The sequence below is a fragment of the Chrysoperla carnea genome, chromosome 5 (assembly GCF_905475395.1).
Source record: "Chrysoperla carnea chromosome 5, inChrCarn1.1, whole genome shotgun sequence".
Lineage (NCBI taxonomy): Eukaryota > Metazoa > Arthropoda > Insecta > Neuroptera > Chrysopidae > Chrysoperla > Chrysoperla carnea.
The window spans coordinates 20,738,020-20,752,719 of NC_058341.1; the positions used below are offsets into that span (position 1 = coordinate 20,738,020).

The following is a 14,700-nucleotide window of genomic DNA, read 5'->3' on the forward strand; positions in this document are numbered from 1 at the left end:
TCAAATATTTTAATTTTTCCCGTGAAATTTTTAATAAAATAGAAAGTAAAATCCATGAGGAGATGGACTCATTTGAGTCAGGCTTTCTTTGACGATATTTCCGACCTATACAGTCCGTTGACGTAAAAGCTCTCGTGCTGTTCTTAAACAGCTCCAAATGGTTCATGGAGTAGTGGCCAAGGATGGGTCAAACTTCTTTTCGGAATCACAATAGATCCTCTGGTATAAATGTGTTCTGGCCGAGGACAGCCACTCTCACCTAGCCTAACCTACACATCAACGATTTTTTAATTCTTTTTTTATTCACCCAAAAAATTTAATAGACGATCTGTATAAATTTTCAACCCTCTTAATTAGATAACAAATTCTATCACTACATAATAATATATTCATAAGGTATACACACAGGTCATGACCTGTGATTTTAATAGACAGTACATAAGCACACCTTTATAATGTAATCTTAAAGCCACACCCCATATCCCAACTGCACCCTAATAAATGCATAATTATTATTAATACTGATTTATTTCCGATTGCAATTTTTTAACGTAAAAAAAGATTCGTTTCAAAGGTAGGTAACGATAACATCCATCCATCAAATTTACTTATTGAAAATAAAAATACTTAAAGTGCGAGCTGGACTAAAGCGGAAAGGGTTCTATACTATCAAGCATCGCATTACCGTTAAAATATTTTTGTAGATCCCATACAAATTTGTTTATAGTTTACAGTACCGAAGGGGGTATGATTTCGTGACTAACACTCTTTGCACGAAATTTCGTGAGTGGCTTCATTTCAGTGTAACCTACAACGTTTTAATTCGCGGAAATTTTGGAAGTTGGGGCGTTTTCAATGTGGAAAGCATAAACATGTCAATAAAACGACCTATTAAAAAAATTTGAGGAACCATTTGCTTTTCTCTTGAATGCAAGATAATTGAATGTAAAAAGAGAGAATATTAGGGGCCTACAAAAATATTGGGCCGTTTGGTGTGACCTCCAACCCCAACATGTCGGAAAACCGAGGGTTTGACAATTTATCAACAACCGGCTTTTTACACTATTTTTTAAGAAATATTAGTAAAATTAAATGCTGATATACTGGCCTACAAATTGCATGAGCCGTTTACTCTGACCAACACCTTAAACATGTCAATTTAGTTTAAAGTAGATATATTTAGTGTAGTTATGACAGATTATGGCACTCATTTCCGATAAATGATCATTTACCCTATTTGCCTTGCTAAAATGACAAAATGGCCAAAAATTAGTAGGTTTATAAATGAAATTGCATTAAAATGAGATTAGAATTGATCAAATTACCGGAATAAAATTGTCTTGTTTTAATGAGTACAGTATAATGTTTAATGATTTATAGTTTCTCAAACATTTATTTAAATTGTATATCCGAAAAAGTTTAATATAAAAATGCGGAAATCAATTTCTTTTAAATTTGTATTATACAAATATTATGCGAATACGTTTTTGAACTGCCATTAAATTTTATAAATATTTGTAACACTTTATAAATAAAATTGTTATAATTCTAATTAAATGTTTTGGCAAAGATTCAAAAGTAAATTTATTAGCTAAATAAATGACATTTTGAAAATGAAATAATCAATGCTGCAATTTGTTCATTATTTATTAAAGAAAAATTATCCATATTTACAATCTCATCTTCTTGATAAGACAATCAACGATCTAGAAATATACAGGGTTAAGTTAACATATGCTTGAAACTCGAAAAATAACTTTTATCGATAAAATGCTTCGAGCGAAAAATGTTTGGTGTGTAGGCTCGCAGACATTAAACTTGACTTAGGTTTTCAAGCTCAAAGAAAAGCTCACTATACCGGAACACAAATTAGAAAATCATTGATTAAAATGTAACATTTTTTGTTCGAAACATTTTTCCGCAAGCCGTACAGTTTAGGCAAAAACGGACTTTTAAAACGGACAAAAAAAAGTTTTAGCCAAAATTGATTATTCGTAGGAAAATTGTTATTTCGTATAATTGTTTCTACGAAATCTAGGTACTGTTCTATAAAATTCTTTCGAATTATTTTGAAAATTTCGAAAACCAAAACATACAGCAGCCGAAAGGACGCCATAATTGTTTTGGTTTTTTTTAACTTTTCTAATTTATTAAAAATAATGTAAGCACTAACATTCAACACTTTCTACACAGGGTTAACTTAGTTAATTGTTTGTTTTCACTTGCTTTTTATCCAAAAAATTGTTTTATTGATTTTACTACGCTTGTACTCATGGACAAAGTTAAGATGCAGTACGACAGTGTTCCTTCCGTTTGATGTAACGAATCAAAAATTTGATCTTGATAAAAGTTTATGAAAATTAATTGAATTTCTCTAACCTTGACTAAAAAACATAAACAGAGTTAGAATAAAAACATTCGATTTTATTAAAAATGCCCACTAAAGCAAAGCATTTTTTTTTTGTTTGAAAATTGTATATTTTCGAAATAACAAAAAAATTTCGAAAAAAGTATGCATATTTCATTCTTTCTTTTTAAATCAATAATGGACGGACCTTAGTTCTTGTTTAGATTTCGAATTCGTTTATTCCAGTCAATGAACCATACTATATCTATCATATTACATAAATTTATAAAATTTTTAGGTCATAGACATGACTACAATAACGGTATTAACAATTTGAGTATTATCAACAAACAAGTAAACCACTCCACTATGTCATATGTTTGCAGGATAAAGTTAATTTATTAATTTAGAAAATATGTGAGTAATTACTCATTATAAGCACTCAGGTCCGGACTAAATGTATTGCCAAGGTCTTAGTACTTCAATAATAGATTAGTACTTCAAACCAGGTACGGATTTAGAATTAAATATTTGAGAAAGTCCCAAACCAAAGTTTATCTCACTATATTTGTCGCTTTTGCTACCTGTAAAGTGTTTTTCGTATCTTTACTCTCTAATTTTTTAAACAAAAAATTCGTCTAGATTCATTGACTTATTTTGATTAAAAAATGTATATTGTAAAAGTTGAAAATTGTATTTTTCATTTTTTCAGTAGGCCAGGCACAAATACGATACTGATATTTATCAATTTGAGAAAATTAATGAAAAAAAAATGAAAAGCCATTGAATGTTATCTCAAAAACTATAAAATTTAATAAAATTTTCTGAAAACATGGCCTTGAATAATTTTCAAATACATCCCACAACGAATCTCGTATAAAATTTATTCGATGGTGTAATGTCTAAAATTATTTTCAATACAAGCTGCAACTCATTGAAAAATCATTTATTTTAAGTACAATATATCATTTATTTTTTAAATAGACGTAATAAAATAGAGATACTATCGTAGAAAAAAATGTTTATAAAAAATACTTTTTAAGGGACAAGCTTTTATCATAGTAAAAAGTAGAAAATAATTTTATCTATGAGTCACTCATACCCGACTATTTGTAAAAGCTTGAGGTGATCAATTTAAAATATCAAAAATGAATCGGAACGCCTCATCTACTCCAGATACCTAATTATTTTTCGATTCATTCTTGATATTAAGCGCCTCAAGCTTTTACAAATAGTCGGGTATGAGTGACTCATAGATAAAATTATTTTCTACTTTTTAGTACAATAAAAGCTTCTCCCTTAAAAAAGTATTTTTAATTTAATACTAAAAAAATATAAATGTATCAAATATGGTAGAAATGATGGGAAAATCAGGACGCCACAACCTTACCATGCATTGTCATCCAAAGTCAATGAGCATGCAAAATTTCAACTCAATCGGAAACCGGGAAGTGGATCTTTGACATGCAAGATTTGATTACAGACAGACAACGGGACATTTGAAACTAAATAAAAGCTTGTAATAATGGTTTAATGTCTAATTTAAAGTTTTATTATATTAGCAGACAATTAACATAATTAATTTTTTAAATACTATATGTATACTAAAACCCATTAATTTAAGAAAAACCTGAATAAATGTCTCACTCTGAATAAATAAAAATAAAGCAACAAATGCATAGTAAAGGGGTGACTTTACGAATTACTCTATCTTTTCATTTTAAGCAAATCCGAGTGATTCAAGAACTTGTTCTTAGTTGTTCTCTAAAATATGAATTCGCCTAAAATATACAAGCAAAGTCTGTCTCACTGAACAATTAGAATTCAGCGTGAGACGTTCTTCATTGACTATTGGGGAAGTTACTACTGATGTCATGTAGTCATAGGCAGGGTTAAATTTTTTCTATGGAATTCTGAACAGTCTATTGAAAAGTATTGTTGTAAATTACTAGGGTTTCTTAATAATATATCTATTTATTCAACTCAGTTTAAGCTCTGTTCCATTTCCAGCCACCAGTTGTCGCATGGCAAAATGATTTTCCCAGTACATGCATGTTTATGTATATGCTTATCGATGCCGGCTTATGAATTAGAGTTTGCACAATGAAATAAATCTGTATGTGACTATAACAGTTCATCTTTTCGTATAGGTTGGACCAAAAGTTTTCGTCATCTATTGAAAACCTCATAAACCAAATGTCCAGAAGAAAAAAAATTTTGACCAAAACCCAAAGATTAGTTAGTCCTTTATAAAAATATCAACATCTCAAAAACTAGCTACTCATTATTTTATTACAACTTTCTTATATTGACGTTCTTTACCAATTTTTTGGACATTCTGTATTTATCTGCATATAAAATTTTCGCCAGCCAGTCAAAGCATAGAATACAGAGGACATTTCATAATATAATTATAAATAATAATAAACATAAAGATATACCTTTTTATTAATAAAAAAGAGTCGTAAATAATAATAATATTAATCCCACACACTATTTGATGATTTGCTCCTATTTTGGAATTAAACACTTCACTGTTAATCCACAAAAACTCCACTACCCATAAAAAAAAACTGAGCAAACCAATCAAAATATAACTTTTTTATTTATAAACAATAAAACACAAATATTTGATAATATATTCTCTTTTATTTTATCAAAATCTGTATAAACAATCCTTGTTATTTCATATGTTCGCGAAGCATATAATTTAGCCGCAGCCGAGTGTATGTGTAATTTGTACTTCGAGATTCTAGTGACTGACTAAACTTTTACATTGCAAATATTTTTAAATGATGTAGGTACTATAAACATCACACACTGCGGTATTATAATAAGAGCACATCGACGCTATATGCGGCGCTTACTCATTGTAGTATTTTTGAATACAAGTTTACACAAGTCTATTTCAATTTGTCTATACTAATAAATTATGCTGAGGGAAAATTTTCTTTTATCAGTCTTTTTTTTCTTTTTGCGTAAGATTTTAGAAGTAAAAACATATCCGTTAGTTTTCAGGCTTTCGCCAAAATTTTGGTAATATTAAACATTAGTACAATAAACGAACTTAGAATTTTTTCGATCCTTTCGAAAAATTGTTTGCTGAGTGTATTGACTTACCGTTTTTATACCATGTATATGAAATATACTAAGGTATCCTAAGTTTAGTTCCAAGTTTGTAATGCTTAAAAATATTGATGCTATGAACAAAATTTTGGTATAGGTGTTCATAATGATGTATAGTCCATTTCCGGTTGTCCGGTTGATAACTTAAAAACGAAAAGAGAAACCTAGCTGAAATTTTTATAGAGTGCTGAGGACATAAAAAGTGAGGTCGAGTTCGTAAATGAGCATCATAGGTCAATTGGGTCTTGGGTCCGTAGGACCCATCTTGTAAACCGTTAGAGATAGAACAAAAGTTTAAATATCAAAAATATTCCTTATAAAAAAATAAACAACTTTTGGTTGAAACATTTTTTCGTAAGTATCACTGTTTACCCACGAGAGCGCAAATTAGGCGCAAATTGAAAAATATGTGTGACATGTATGTATATGTAATATGACATAGTAATCAACACCGTCTATATATGGTATTTCAAAAATTAACTCAGTCAATTGTTTGTTTTCACTTGTTTACATTGGCTTCAGGCTTAAAGCGAAACTTTAAACCCCCCTCCAGGGACCCCCGAAAGGGAAGGGGTCTAAAAGACTCTCAAAATAGTCCATTTTTTTTCAAGTTAAGACTTTTATTGACGTTTAAGGGGGTTTTTGAGGTCACTGATCTCAAATTTTCAGTCAAAATGTTTCATTTGTTATTGTTCCCCCTCTTTTAGTCCAAATAAGCAGACCCCTTAAATAAATATTCCCTTTTTTGGAAATTTAAACCATTTTAAGGCATGTTAATGAGTTTTTAAAGTCGCTGAGCTGGAATTTATGATAAAATTGATTCAATTTGCACCTCATATGTAAGTTAAAAGAGAGTGGAGGTATCTTGTTTATCGATTTTCGCTGATTTTTTAGCAATTTGATGGTTATATATATCTTAAGAAATCGCTTGGCCCTCCTGGTGTGAATTCTGACCTCGTAGTCTTCTGCTCGTCTTATATTACAACCGTTCCTCATCTATGTCCTTTGATGACTAAAACTTACTAGCCGAGATGTACACCAACTCTCGTCAGTATCACAAAGGCAACAGACCTCTGGTAAAATAAGAGTAATCCAAAATTTGTAGGGATTAAATAAAAGAATTTGTAACACTGTGTGTTAAACTTCTAAACACAGTTATAGGAAAGAATCCTAATGTCTGCAATGTTTATTAAAAAGTGTTTGCCGAAAGTATAAAAAATAAATTGGAATTAAGCCAAAACTGAATATGATTCGTTTATTTGAATCATCTAAAATTTTATTGAATATTTCATGTTTTTAATCTACTTACATTTTTTAACATTTGACATTCATTTGACCTACTTATTAAAAATAAAATTATTATTACAGTTAAATTCATTATTGACAAAAATGTTTTTTCATGAATTTTTTAGAATTATTATTAAAATGAATATTTTATTAAAATAAGATTCGTTTTGAAGTTTGATACACGACCGCATACACAACAATGCTTGCGCAATAAGCTAATGCTCAAATTTGATGTGTTAAACTTGAATCTTTGCCTGTTAAAATACTTTAAAATTAATTTAAGTTTTTCAACAGACTTGCTTTGGTAATTTTTTGATAAAAAAGAAAACGTGAATCGTGAACAAAACGCTTGAAATTTAGTGTAAGAGTAAAAAACCATTTTTAAACAATTTTTAATCGTTGGTTTTATATAATTTTATAAGTGTTTTTATTTAAAACTGTCTTGGAGCTCTTACATCCTTAATTGATATTCAGTAGAAGAAGGTGGCGCACAGTAAACAACTTACCTTATTCCAAGAAAAATTTCGGATCGAATTATATAGATTTATTCATCATTTTATTGTAATCATTTTTATAAGTGTATTGTTCAGTTGCTGATAATAAAAAAAAATGTTTTTTTATTTAGTAATTCTACAGAAATACTTTTTATTTAATGAAATTATGTACAAATGTGTTTATAAAAATAAATTACAATTTTTTTTTAATGTTTATTGTTGCTATTATTTAAAAACAGAGAGCGATTGCATTGTTATTTATTTCATCTTACAATTAAGTACAAAGAATCACGCCTCAATTTTTTTTTTAAATAGGCAACTTTCATGTCATTTTAGTTCGAAGTTGCCTATACGTATTTGTGAAGCTAACAAACAGTCAACAAAGTCAACAATAAAATAAATTAAAAATGTGTATATAGGCAGTTTTTATTTACTTGTCATGTAAGTTGCCTAAAAAATACATAAATTAAATTTTTTTTTATCGTTGATTTTATGGATGTTAATAGTTATAAATTCCTTAGCATAAATTTCTGTAAGTTTTACTTATGATTCCTGCACTCTTTTGGCTGTTTTTAGACTTCTAATGTATTAAAAATAATATAAATTCAGGCGGAATTATTAAATTTATTCCTTGAATTTATTACTTTATTAAAAATAATTAAGTCATTGCTCAGATTTTATTTCCTATGCATACCAAAATTTAATTCGCTTAAAATTGCATGATTTACACACAGCCCGGTGTATACGTAGGCAACAGAAAATTTCCATTTTAAAATCCACTCGCTTTACATTCTCGACTTAGGTGAAAGTTGAAAATAGAAGCGTCTAGTGGATAAAAGCACTTACAAACAGCCATGAATGTCTTGGTCGATCAGAATTAATTATCGATCAGAATTTCCATGAAAGTTTTATGATTATTTGGTTAACATGAAAACAATTTTCTAAATCTGCCTTACAACTAAGGCAGCTTTTACCAGCTTTAAATTAAATTGAAAGGATTAGTAAAAGTGAATAATTTTATAAAAATAAAAAAAGCTTTTTTTCTTCAATACTAACTCACACAGTTTTGACATAGAAACAATTTGATAGCTCTGTTTTAAAAAGCTCCATTTGGTGTGATGACAGGATTAGTAGCTATAAATTAGGAAAAGCCAAGGGCTAAAATTTGAAAGGCAATCTTTTAGATTGTTGTAAGAGTTTGTCTGGTTTATCTTAGAAATGACCATCATTGTGGCTCAGAAATGTACTTTTCAAAACTTTTTAACATTTGTTTTCACTGGAACGACGTGACGACGTGAAATTTACACGTCTTCCTTTTTCTGTTATCCCTTTTTAGGATACTGTTCTTTAATTATCGGAGAAGATGAAATAGAAAAGTCCTACTTTGAATTGCTTATATGTCTAAACTATGTGACCATACAAGGTGAGGCCGAGAAGTAGGCGATTTTGAAAACAAAAACTTAATTAATTTTATTAATCATTTTCTTACCATTTTGAAATACATAAAAAAGCATTTAAGAAAATCGCATAAATTGTATTTTCAATTAAGTTATAAATTGTATTTAAACAATCAAGAAAAGTAACTAAGTGAAACTGAGCTTAAACAAAAGTTCAGTAAAATGAGATACATTTAGGTGTGTACATTCTTCCAGACGATCAAGTTATTCATCAGATTCCGCAGGATTAGAACCACAGCTATTGCCATTTTATTGCCGCTTATCCTGCTACATTTTTTTTTCCCTAATACTTTTATTTTCAAATAAACTCCCAAGAAAAGGTGAAAGTTTCTAAATCCGACAAATTTATAACTTTATTTGGCTAAAAATACAATTATTAAAAAATTTATTAATTTTATTAAATCATTTATTATATTTCTTAAGATGGTAAACTTATTATTTTCAAAAATTGATGGGTTTTGGTTTTATAGCGTTTTCAGAAATCGTACACTTCTCAAGCCTACCCTGTACTAAAATTTAAAAACTCAATTAATACTTTTTTCGTTCGTAACTTCTTTTTTAAAAAATACAATAAGATGGCAATCTATAAATAATTATAAGAGAAAGGTAATAAGTTCATTGTTTTTATCGTTTCACTAAAATACATGGTTGGCATGTGCCTGCAATAAACATTTTTGGATCACATCGTTCCGGACAATCGGTTTGTGGAGTAACCGACGGTGGTGGAATATTCGTATCATTATTACTAACTTCTCCTGTAGCTTTCACTTGATACGATGAAAAACTATCGTAGCCCGGACGTGGTAATGGATCTAACGGGAAATTATAATCGGGAATAAATAATACTTTACGTAGATCACGAATTTTTCCTTCGTCGTAAATAGAATTTGTTCGATTTAAATTCTTTGAATTATCTCCCAATTTTGGTGGTAATAATTCTTTGTTTGGAATAATTGTATTGAAGATTTGTGGATCGATTGTACTTGTTTGAATTGAACTGTTTTCTTCCAATTTCGGTGGTTCTAAATCTTTTGATGGTGCTTTTAAATTAATATCTTCGCTTTCGTTCGATATATTATTGATGTTATTAATTTTAACACTACTTTCAGTTGAGGAATCATCTTCGCTGACAGATTGTTCAGTAGTTGTAGTTATATTCACTTTTAAACTTTGTAAAGTCAGAGCAGTTTGCTCCAAAATGTTATTATTTGGTAAATTACGTATTACTTGATAACGATTTGTATCAAACGGTGGTAAAAAGTATTTTGATGGTGATTCTATCAAAAATTCAGTTGTAGTTTCTAGCACTGGTGGTGTTGATGTTGTTACTACACGCCTAATTGGAGACCTTGTTGTAGTTTTAACATTATCCTTCGTTGCTGTGGTTTGAAGTTTTCGTGGATTTTCTGTAATTGTTTGCTGCGACAATTCCGTAGACCAATGAGATGGTACAAAATATTTAACATTCTTACGATCTGATGAATCACTCTTAATAAAATCCCCTCCAATTAAATTACGCTCCTGATTTAATTGATCATATTTACGACCCCGTACTCCATCATATTGTGGAGCGATGCCAAAGAGATCTGGACGTGGGGTACGTTTATGGACAGTGTTATCATCAACAAATGGTTTATCTCGTTGTCCGATTAATAAATTTGCACTATAATCAGTTTCGGATTGACTACAGTTGACCATGTACCAATGGTCACATATTAACATGCGCTGTTGAAATAGAGTTGTGTTCGGGCATGCGTAACTAAATTGTCGCCCAAGTCCATCACACATATGATAAACCTAAAAACAATAAGCAAAATTTTATTAGGTAGTCATTTTGACGAAATCAATGAAAAAAATGTTTAAGTTCGCAGTCTTTGGGATAAAATTCGTTGATCCTAACTAATATTAAGAATACGATAAGTTTTGTTTGACTTTTTGGGGAATTTAATGAATGTACGACCCTTAAACAAAAACTAATTTGTATATAATTAGATTTCTCGACTTGATCGGCTAAATTTCTTAAACATTTATTTAATTTCAAAATAATGAAAAATATTAAAATAAAAAGATTGCACCCACTTGACATCCAGTTTCAATATCAGCATAATAACCAGATGGTCGACCTTCACACGAAAAACTGGTGGTATCTGTTGGCCCAAGAGTTGTACTCGACGACTCCTCAACATTCTGAAACAAAAATATTTAACTGTTTTTAGCTTGTTTTTCAAGTGATTTATTAGCATATATAATATATTATTAATATGTATTACAAAAAAAAAAGGTGTATGCAATTCAACTGTATAGTACGCGCGTTTATAGCACTACGCAAGTAGGCGTTATGTAACTCCTTAACAGTATTATAAAGAATATCTTAATTTAATAGTGGTGTTATGTTTATATAAATTGGCCAAGGTTTGACAATTTTATTGATTCCGTTGTCTCGGCAAGTTTTGATCCATCGTTGACCTCGCATTTGATGAAAGGTTAACGTCAACTTCTTTAAATGAATAAACAGAGTGAATGTTAATTTGGTTATAGTCATCTTGACTTGCTACTCTAAAAAAATGTTGCACATTTTCGGAGACATTTGCCAAGTTTGTATATGGACAGAAAGGCAGGCTCAAGAAGTATATGTTTCGAATCCAATTGCAGATGGAAACTATTTTAGTTGGATTCTTCTCATCAAGAAATCAATATGTTTCCACAACTTTCAACTTTTTAAATTTGAGCTTTTTCGTTTTGGGTTTTATTCTGACAAAGTTGCGTTCGATTTATTGGACCAACATCATAAAAAAGTATGCAAAAAATCAAAATTGCCGGATTTGACGCAAACTACCCTGTACTTTCAGGCTTTATGGTTACTGGATTATTTTGAATAAAGATGAGTTACTAAAACTTCTGTGATCTGTGTAAGGAAGAATTTTTTAAATTTACTCTGCCTTTAGAACTATAACTTTAGAACTATATATGATCGTTACATATCTGACCTAAGGTGCATATTCTACCATCACCGCGATCGTTAAAAAACTAAATAAAACTCAAAATTTAAACAAAAAACACATTTTTATTTAACAATAATACACATCACAAATAAATACATAAAATAAATATTTTTACTACAAATATTTTAACCAAACATCACTTTTTGGTCTCTTTAAACCATATTCATCAAGTTCTACTTTACCCTCATCGACGTCTGGTGTTATAAAGTCAATTCGCGAATTTGATTCCTTTTGAATTGCAATAAAATACAACATACTAAATATCATTATACATAATAGTGACATTACTATTATTAATTTATGTCGATTTATTCGTATTGATATATCATTGATTCGATTTAAAATATTTATTGATATCGTTGAATCAGCATTGGTTTCATTATTTTTATTATTTTTATTTGTTTCATCCGGCGATATTTGACTACCTGATAATTAAATATATAAATTAAATTATTGAAGCTCCAAATACATTAAAAAAACTCAATTGTGTCTCTGCTGAAAGTAGTCATTATAATAATAAACCATATACGGAGTGCCCATAACTCGATAGTTTAAGAGTGTATCCTTTTGACGATTTTAAATCGAAAGTGCCTTATATGCTTTTGCCAAAATCCCACTAGTTAAGCATGCATTTTTAAATTTAGCCGATAAGGTAAAGACTTTGTGGAGTAAAGTATAGTTTAATGTTTTTTTGATTAAAAATATTGGTATTGCTAACAGAAATTTAATTAAAGTTTTGGTTCAAAATATCTTCCTGCTGACTCAACACATTATTGCTTTCAAAATAATTGAATACGTAGCTTTCTGAGGAGTATCTGGACCATCTCGTATGGATCCAGCTGCAGCCATTATAAACCAGAGATGAGCTAATTCATAATATTATGTCAGCAGCTGGATACGAGACGACGCAGATACTCTTGAGAGAGCAACGTCTTCAATTATTGGAAGATAATAATGTGTTGTGAGGCAGTGGAAGGACATTTTGAGCCAAAACTGTCATTACATTTGAGTTTGCAGAGGAAACAATATCTCATCTTTTCTGGCACTACCTAGCTCTTGCCATGAGATTGAGTCAGTCTTTCTTTGACGATCTGTCCTACTTGATGAACGTTGGCGTCGAAGCACTCTTTTTGTCTTAAACAACTCCAAATATTTCATGGAGGAGTGGCCAGGAATGGGGCAACCTTCTTTTTCGTATCACAGCGGATCTTATGGTCTAAGTGCGTCCCACTCCAGGACAGTTACTCTAACCTAGCGTAAAACAAACAAACCTCTGGATTCAGTTGTAGTTCTTGCACGCAATGTGAAATTCTGTTCACTTTCAGTCTCAACACCAATAGAAGCTTGTTCCTTCTGTGTAGGTTTGTCCAATTCCATAATACTAGTATTTATTCCAATTGATTTATTTTCAATCAAATTAATAGTACTTGTTGTTTGACTAGCGTATAGACATATATCATATGTCGTTGATTGTGTTCTTTTTATTTTACAATTTTCATCAGGTTCACGTACGCCACCCATATCATTATTATTTTGTATTAATGTTGTAATATTTTTATAATTTTTGAATGATTTTAATTGTATCGATTGTTGTGTTTCACCAGGCTCCGAAGGTGGTACAGGATCTATGTTGATTGTTGGTACACGATGTGATTTCAACATACGTGGTATTAATGTTGTTGAATGTCGTATTAATAATGGTTTTATTTTTTTATTTTTAAGTGTTGTATTTTTAATTTCATTTAATTCTATCTTATTATTATCCAATTCATTACTAAAATAATATTAATATTTAATGAAAACTACAACTTTTTTCAAATTTTTCTGGTACAGCATCCTGAACTCGTACTTTAAACATGTCTTAGAACACTCTCCACAAAATTACGTTTTTCCTTAGAGTCTGCTCCAAACTGAACCGAATTTGAGTACATCGCCTATTTTTTAGTTGTCCCGGGTACAGAACAGTAAACTCGCACTTGAAACTCCCTCTATTAAATAGTTGAGACCCTCTTTTTTAAATTACTTTTCAAACGAAACAAAAAAAAATCAAATAGGTTCATCCGTTTAGGCGCTACGATGAAACTGGCAGACAGACAGAGACACATACACAGCGGTTAAACTTATAACACCACTTTTTTAGTTCCGAAGCTAAAAATCAGGTTTGATCGATTCGTTTGTGGCATCGTAACTCCTAAGCCGATGAACCGATTTTATTTTTTTGTTTGAAATATAATTTGATCGAGAGTGTTCTTAGCTGTGCTTCAATAAAATCCTGCTAAGCCATTTGAAGATCATCTGTTCTTTTCTAGTCGTTTTGGGTACGGAACCTCGAACCCGAAATGATTTTTCCATTTTATATTCTTTCAATTAGAATAACAAAAAGGCAAATATCTGTCAAGTTTAAGCTAGTCCGTTGGTATACATTCAAAAACTTTCCATGCCTCGTGAAAGACACGGAAACTCCTTACTTAGAAGAATCTCCAATTAGACATTTGTTAGAAACATATTACCTTTTATAAAAATTTGTATTTTCAATATCACACATTTTCCCAAATACCAAAATTCACTATTTTTAAATTTTATTCTTAAATTTTCTTCAATAATTATTTGTTTGTAAGCTGATTATATATTTCAAAAAAAAAGAAATTACTCTAAAATTTTGACATACATTGACAAATTTCAATATAAATTAAGACAAATGAAGTAATATTTTTGTACATAAAGCTGATAATATACATGCTACTAAATAGTACGGAGGATTTTAATACTACTCTACTTTCGAATAATTGGCTTTATTTCGTTAGTATTTAATCCAAAAAATGGGTCGCCTACTAGCTAGATAACCCACGTATTCCATCAATTATTGTTCGGATTTCTTTAAATAGCATATCCTTCATACGTCAACATTGCTATATATTATTTCTCAAAGGAATTCTTTTTCTGGCGCCTTAACAATTAATACCTATATGAAATCTACATAAAATTCT

General features: G+C 30.0%; 2 protein-coding genes across 3 annotated transcripts in view; both read right to left on the reverse strand.

Moving 5' to 3' along the window:
- Window positions 1–5,098, reverse strand: part of LOC123301857 (COP1-interactive protein 1) — an 89,523-nt gene extending 84,425 nt beyond the window's left edge. The window contains exon 1 of the mRNA XM_044884792.1: window positions 4,789–5,098. The gene's annotated coding sequence lies outside the window, so the exon portion shown is untranslated. The remainder of the gene's footprint in view (window positions 1–4,788) is intronic.
- A 4,176-nt stretch (window positions 5,099–9,274) lies between these two features.
- Window positions 9,275–14,700, reverse strand: part of LOC123300104 — a 34,757-nt gene continuing 29,331 nt past the window's right edge. For both annotated transcript variants that reach the window (XM_044882576.1, XM_044882577.1), the window contains exons 2-3: window positions 10,791–10,898; window positions 9,275–10,508 (exon numbers count right to left, since the gene is read on the reverse strand). In XM_044882576.1, the coding sequence (XP_044738511.1) occupies window positions 9,336–10,508; window positions 10,791–10,898 (1,281 nt within the window). In that variant the 3' untranslated portion in view covers window positions 9,275–9,335. The remainder of the gene's footprint in view (window positions 10,509–10,790; window positions 10,899–14,700) is intronic.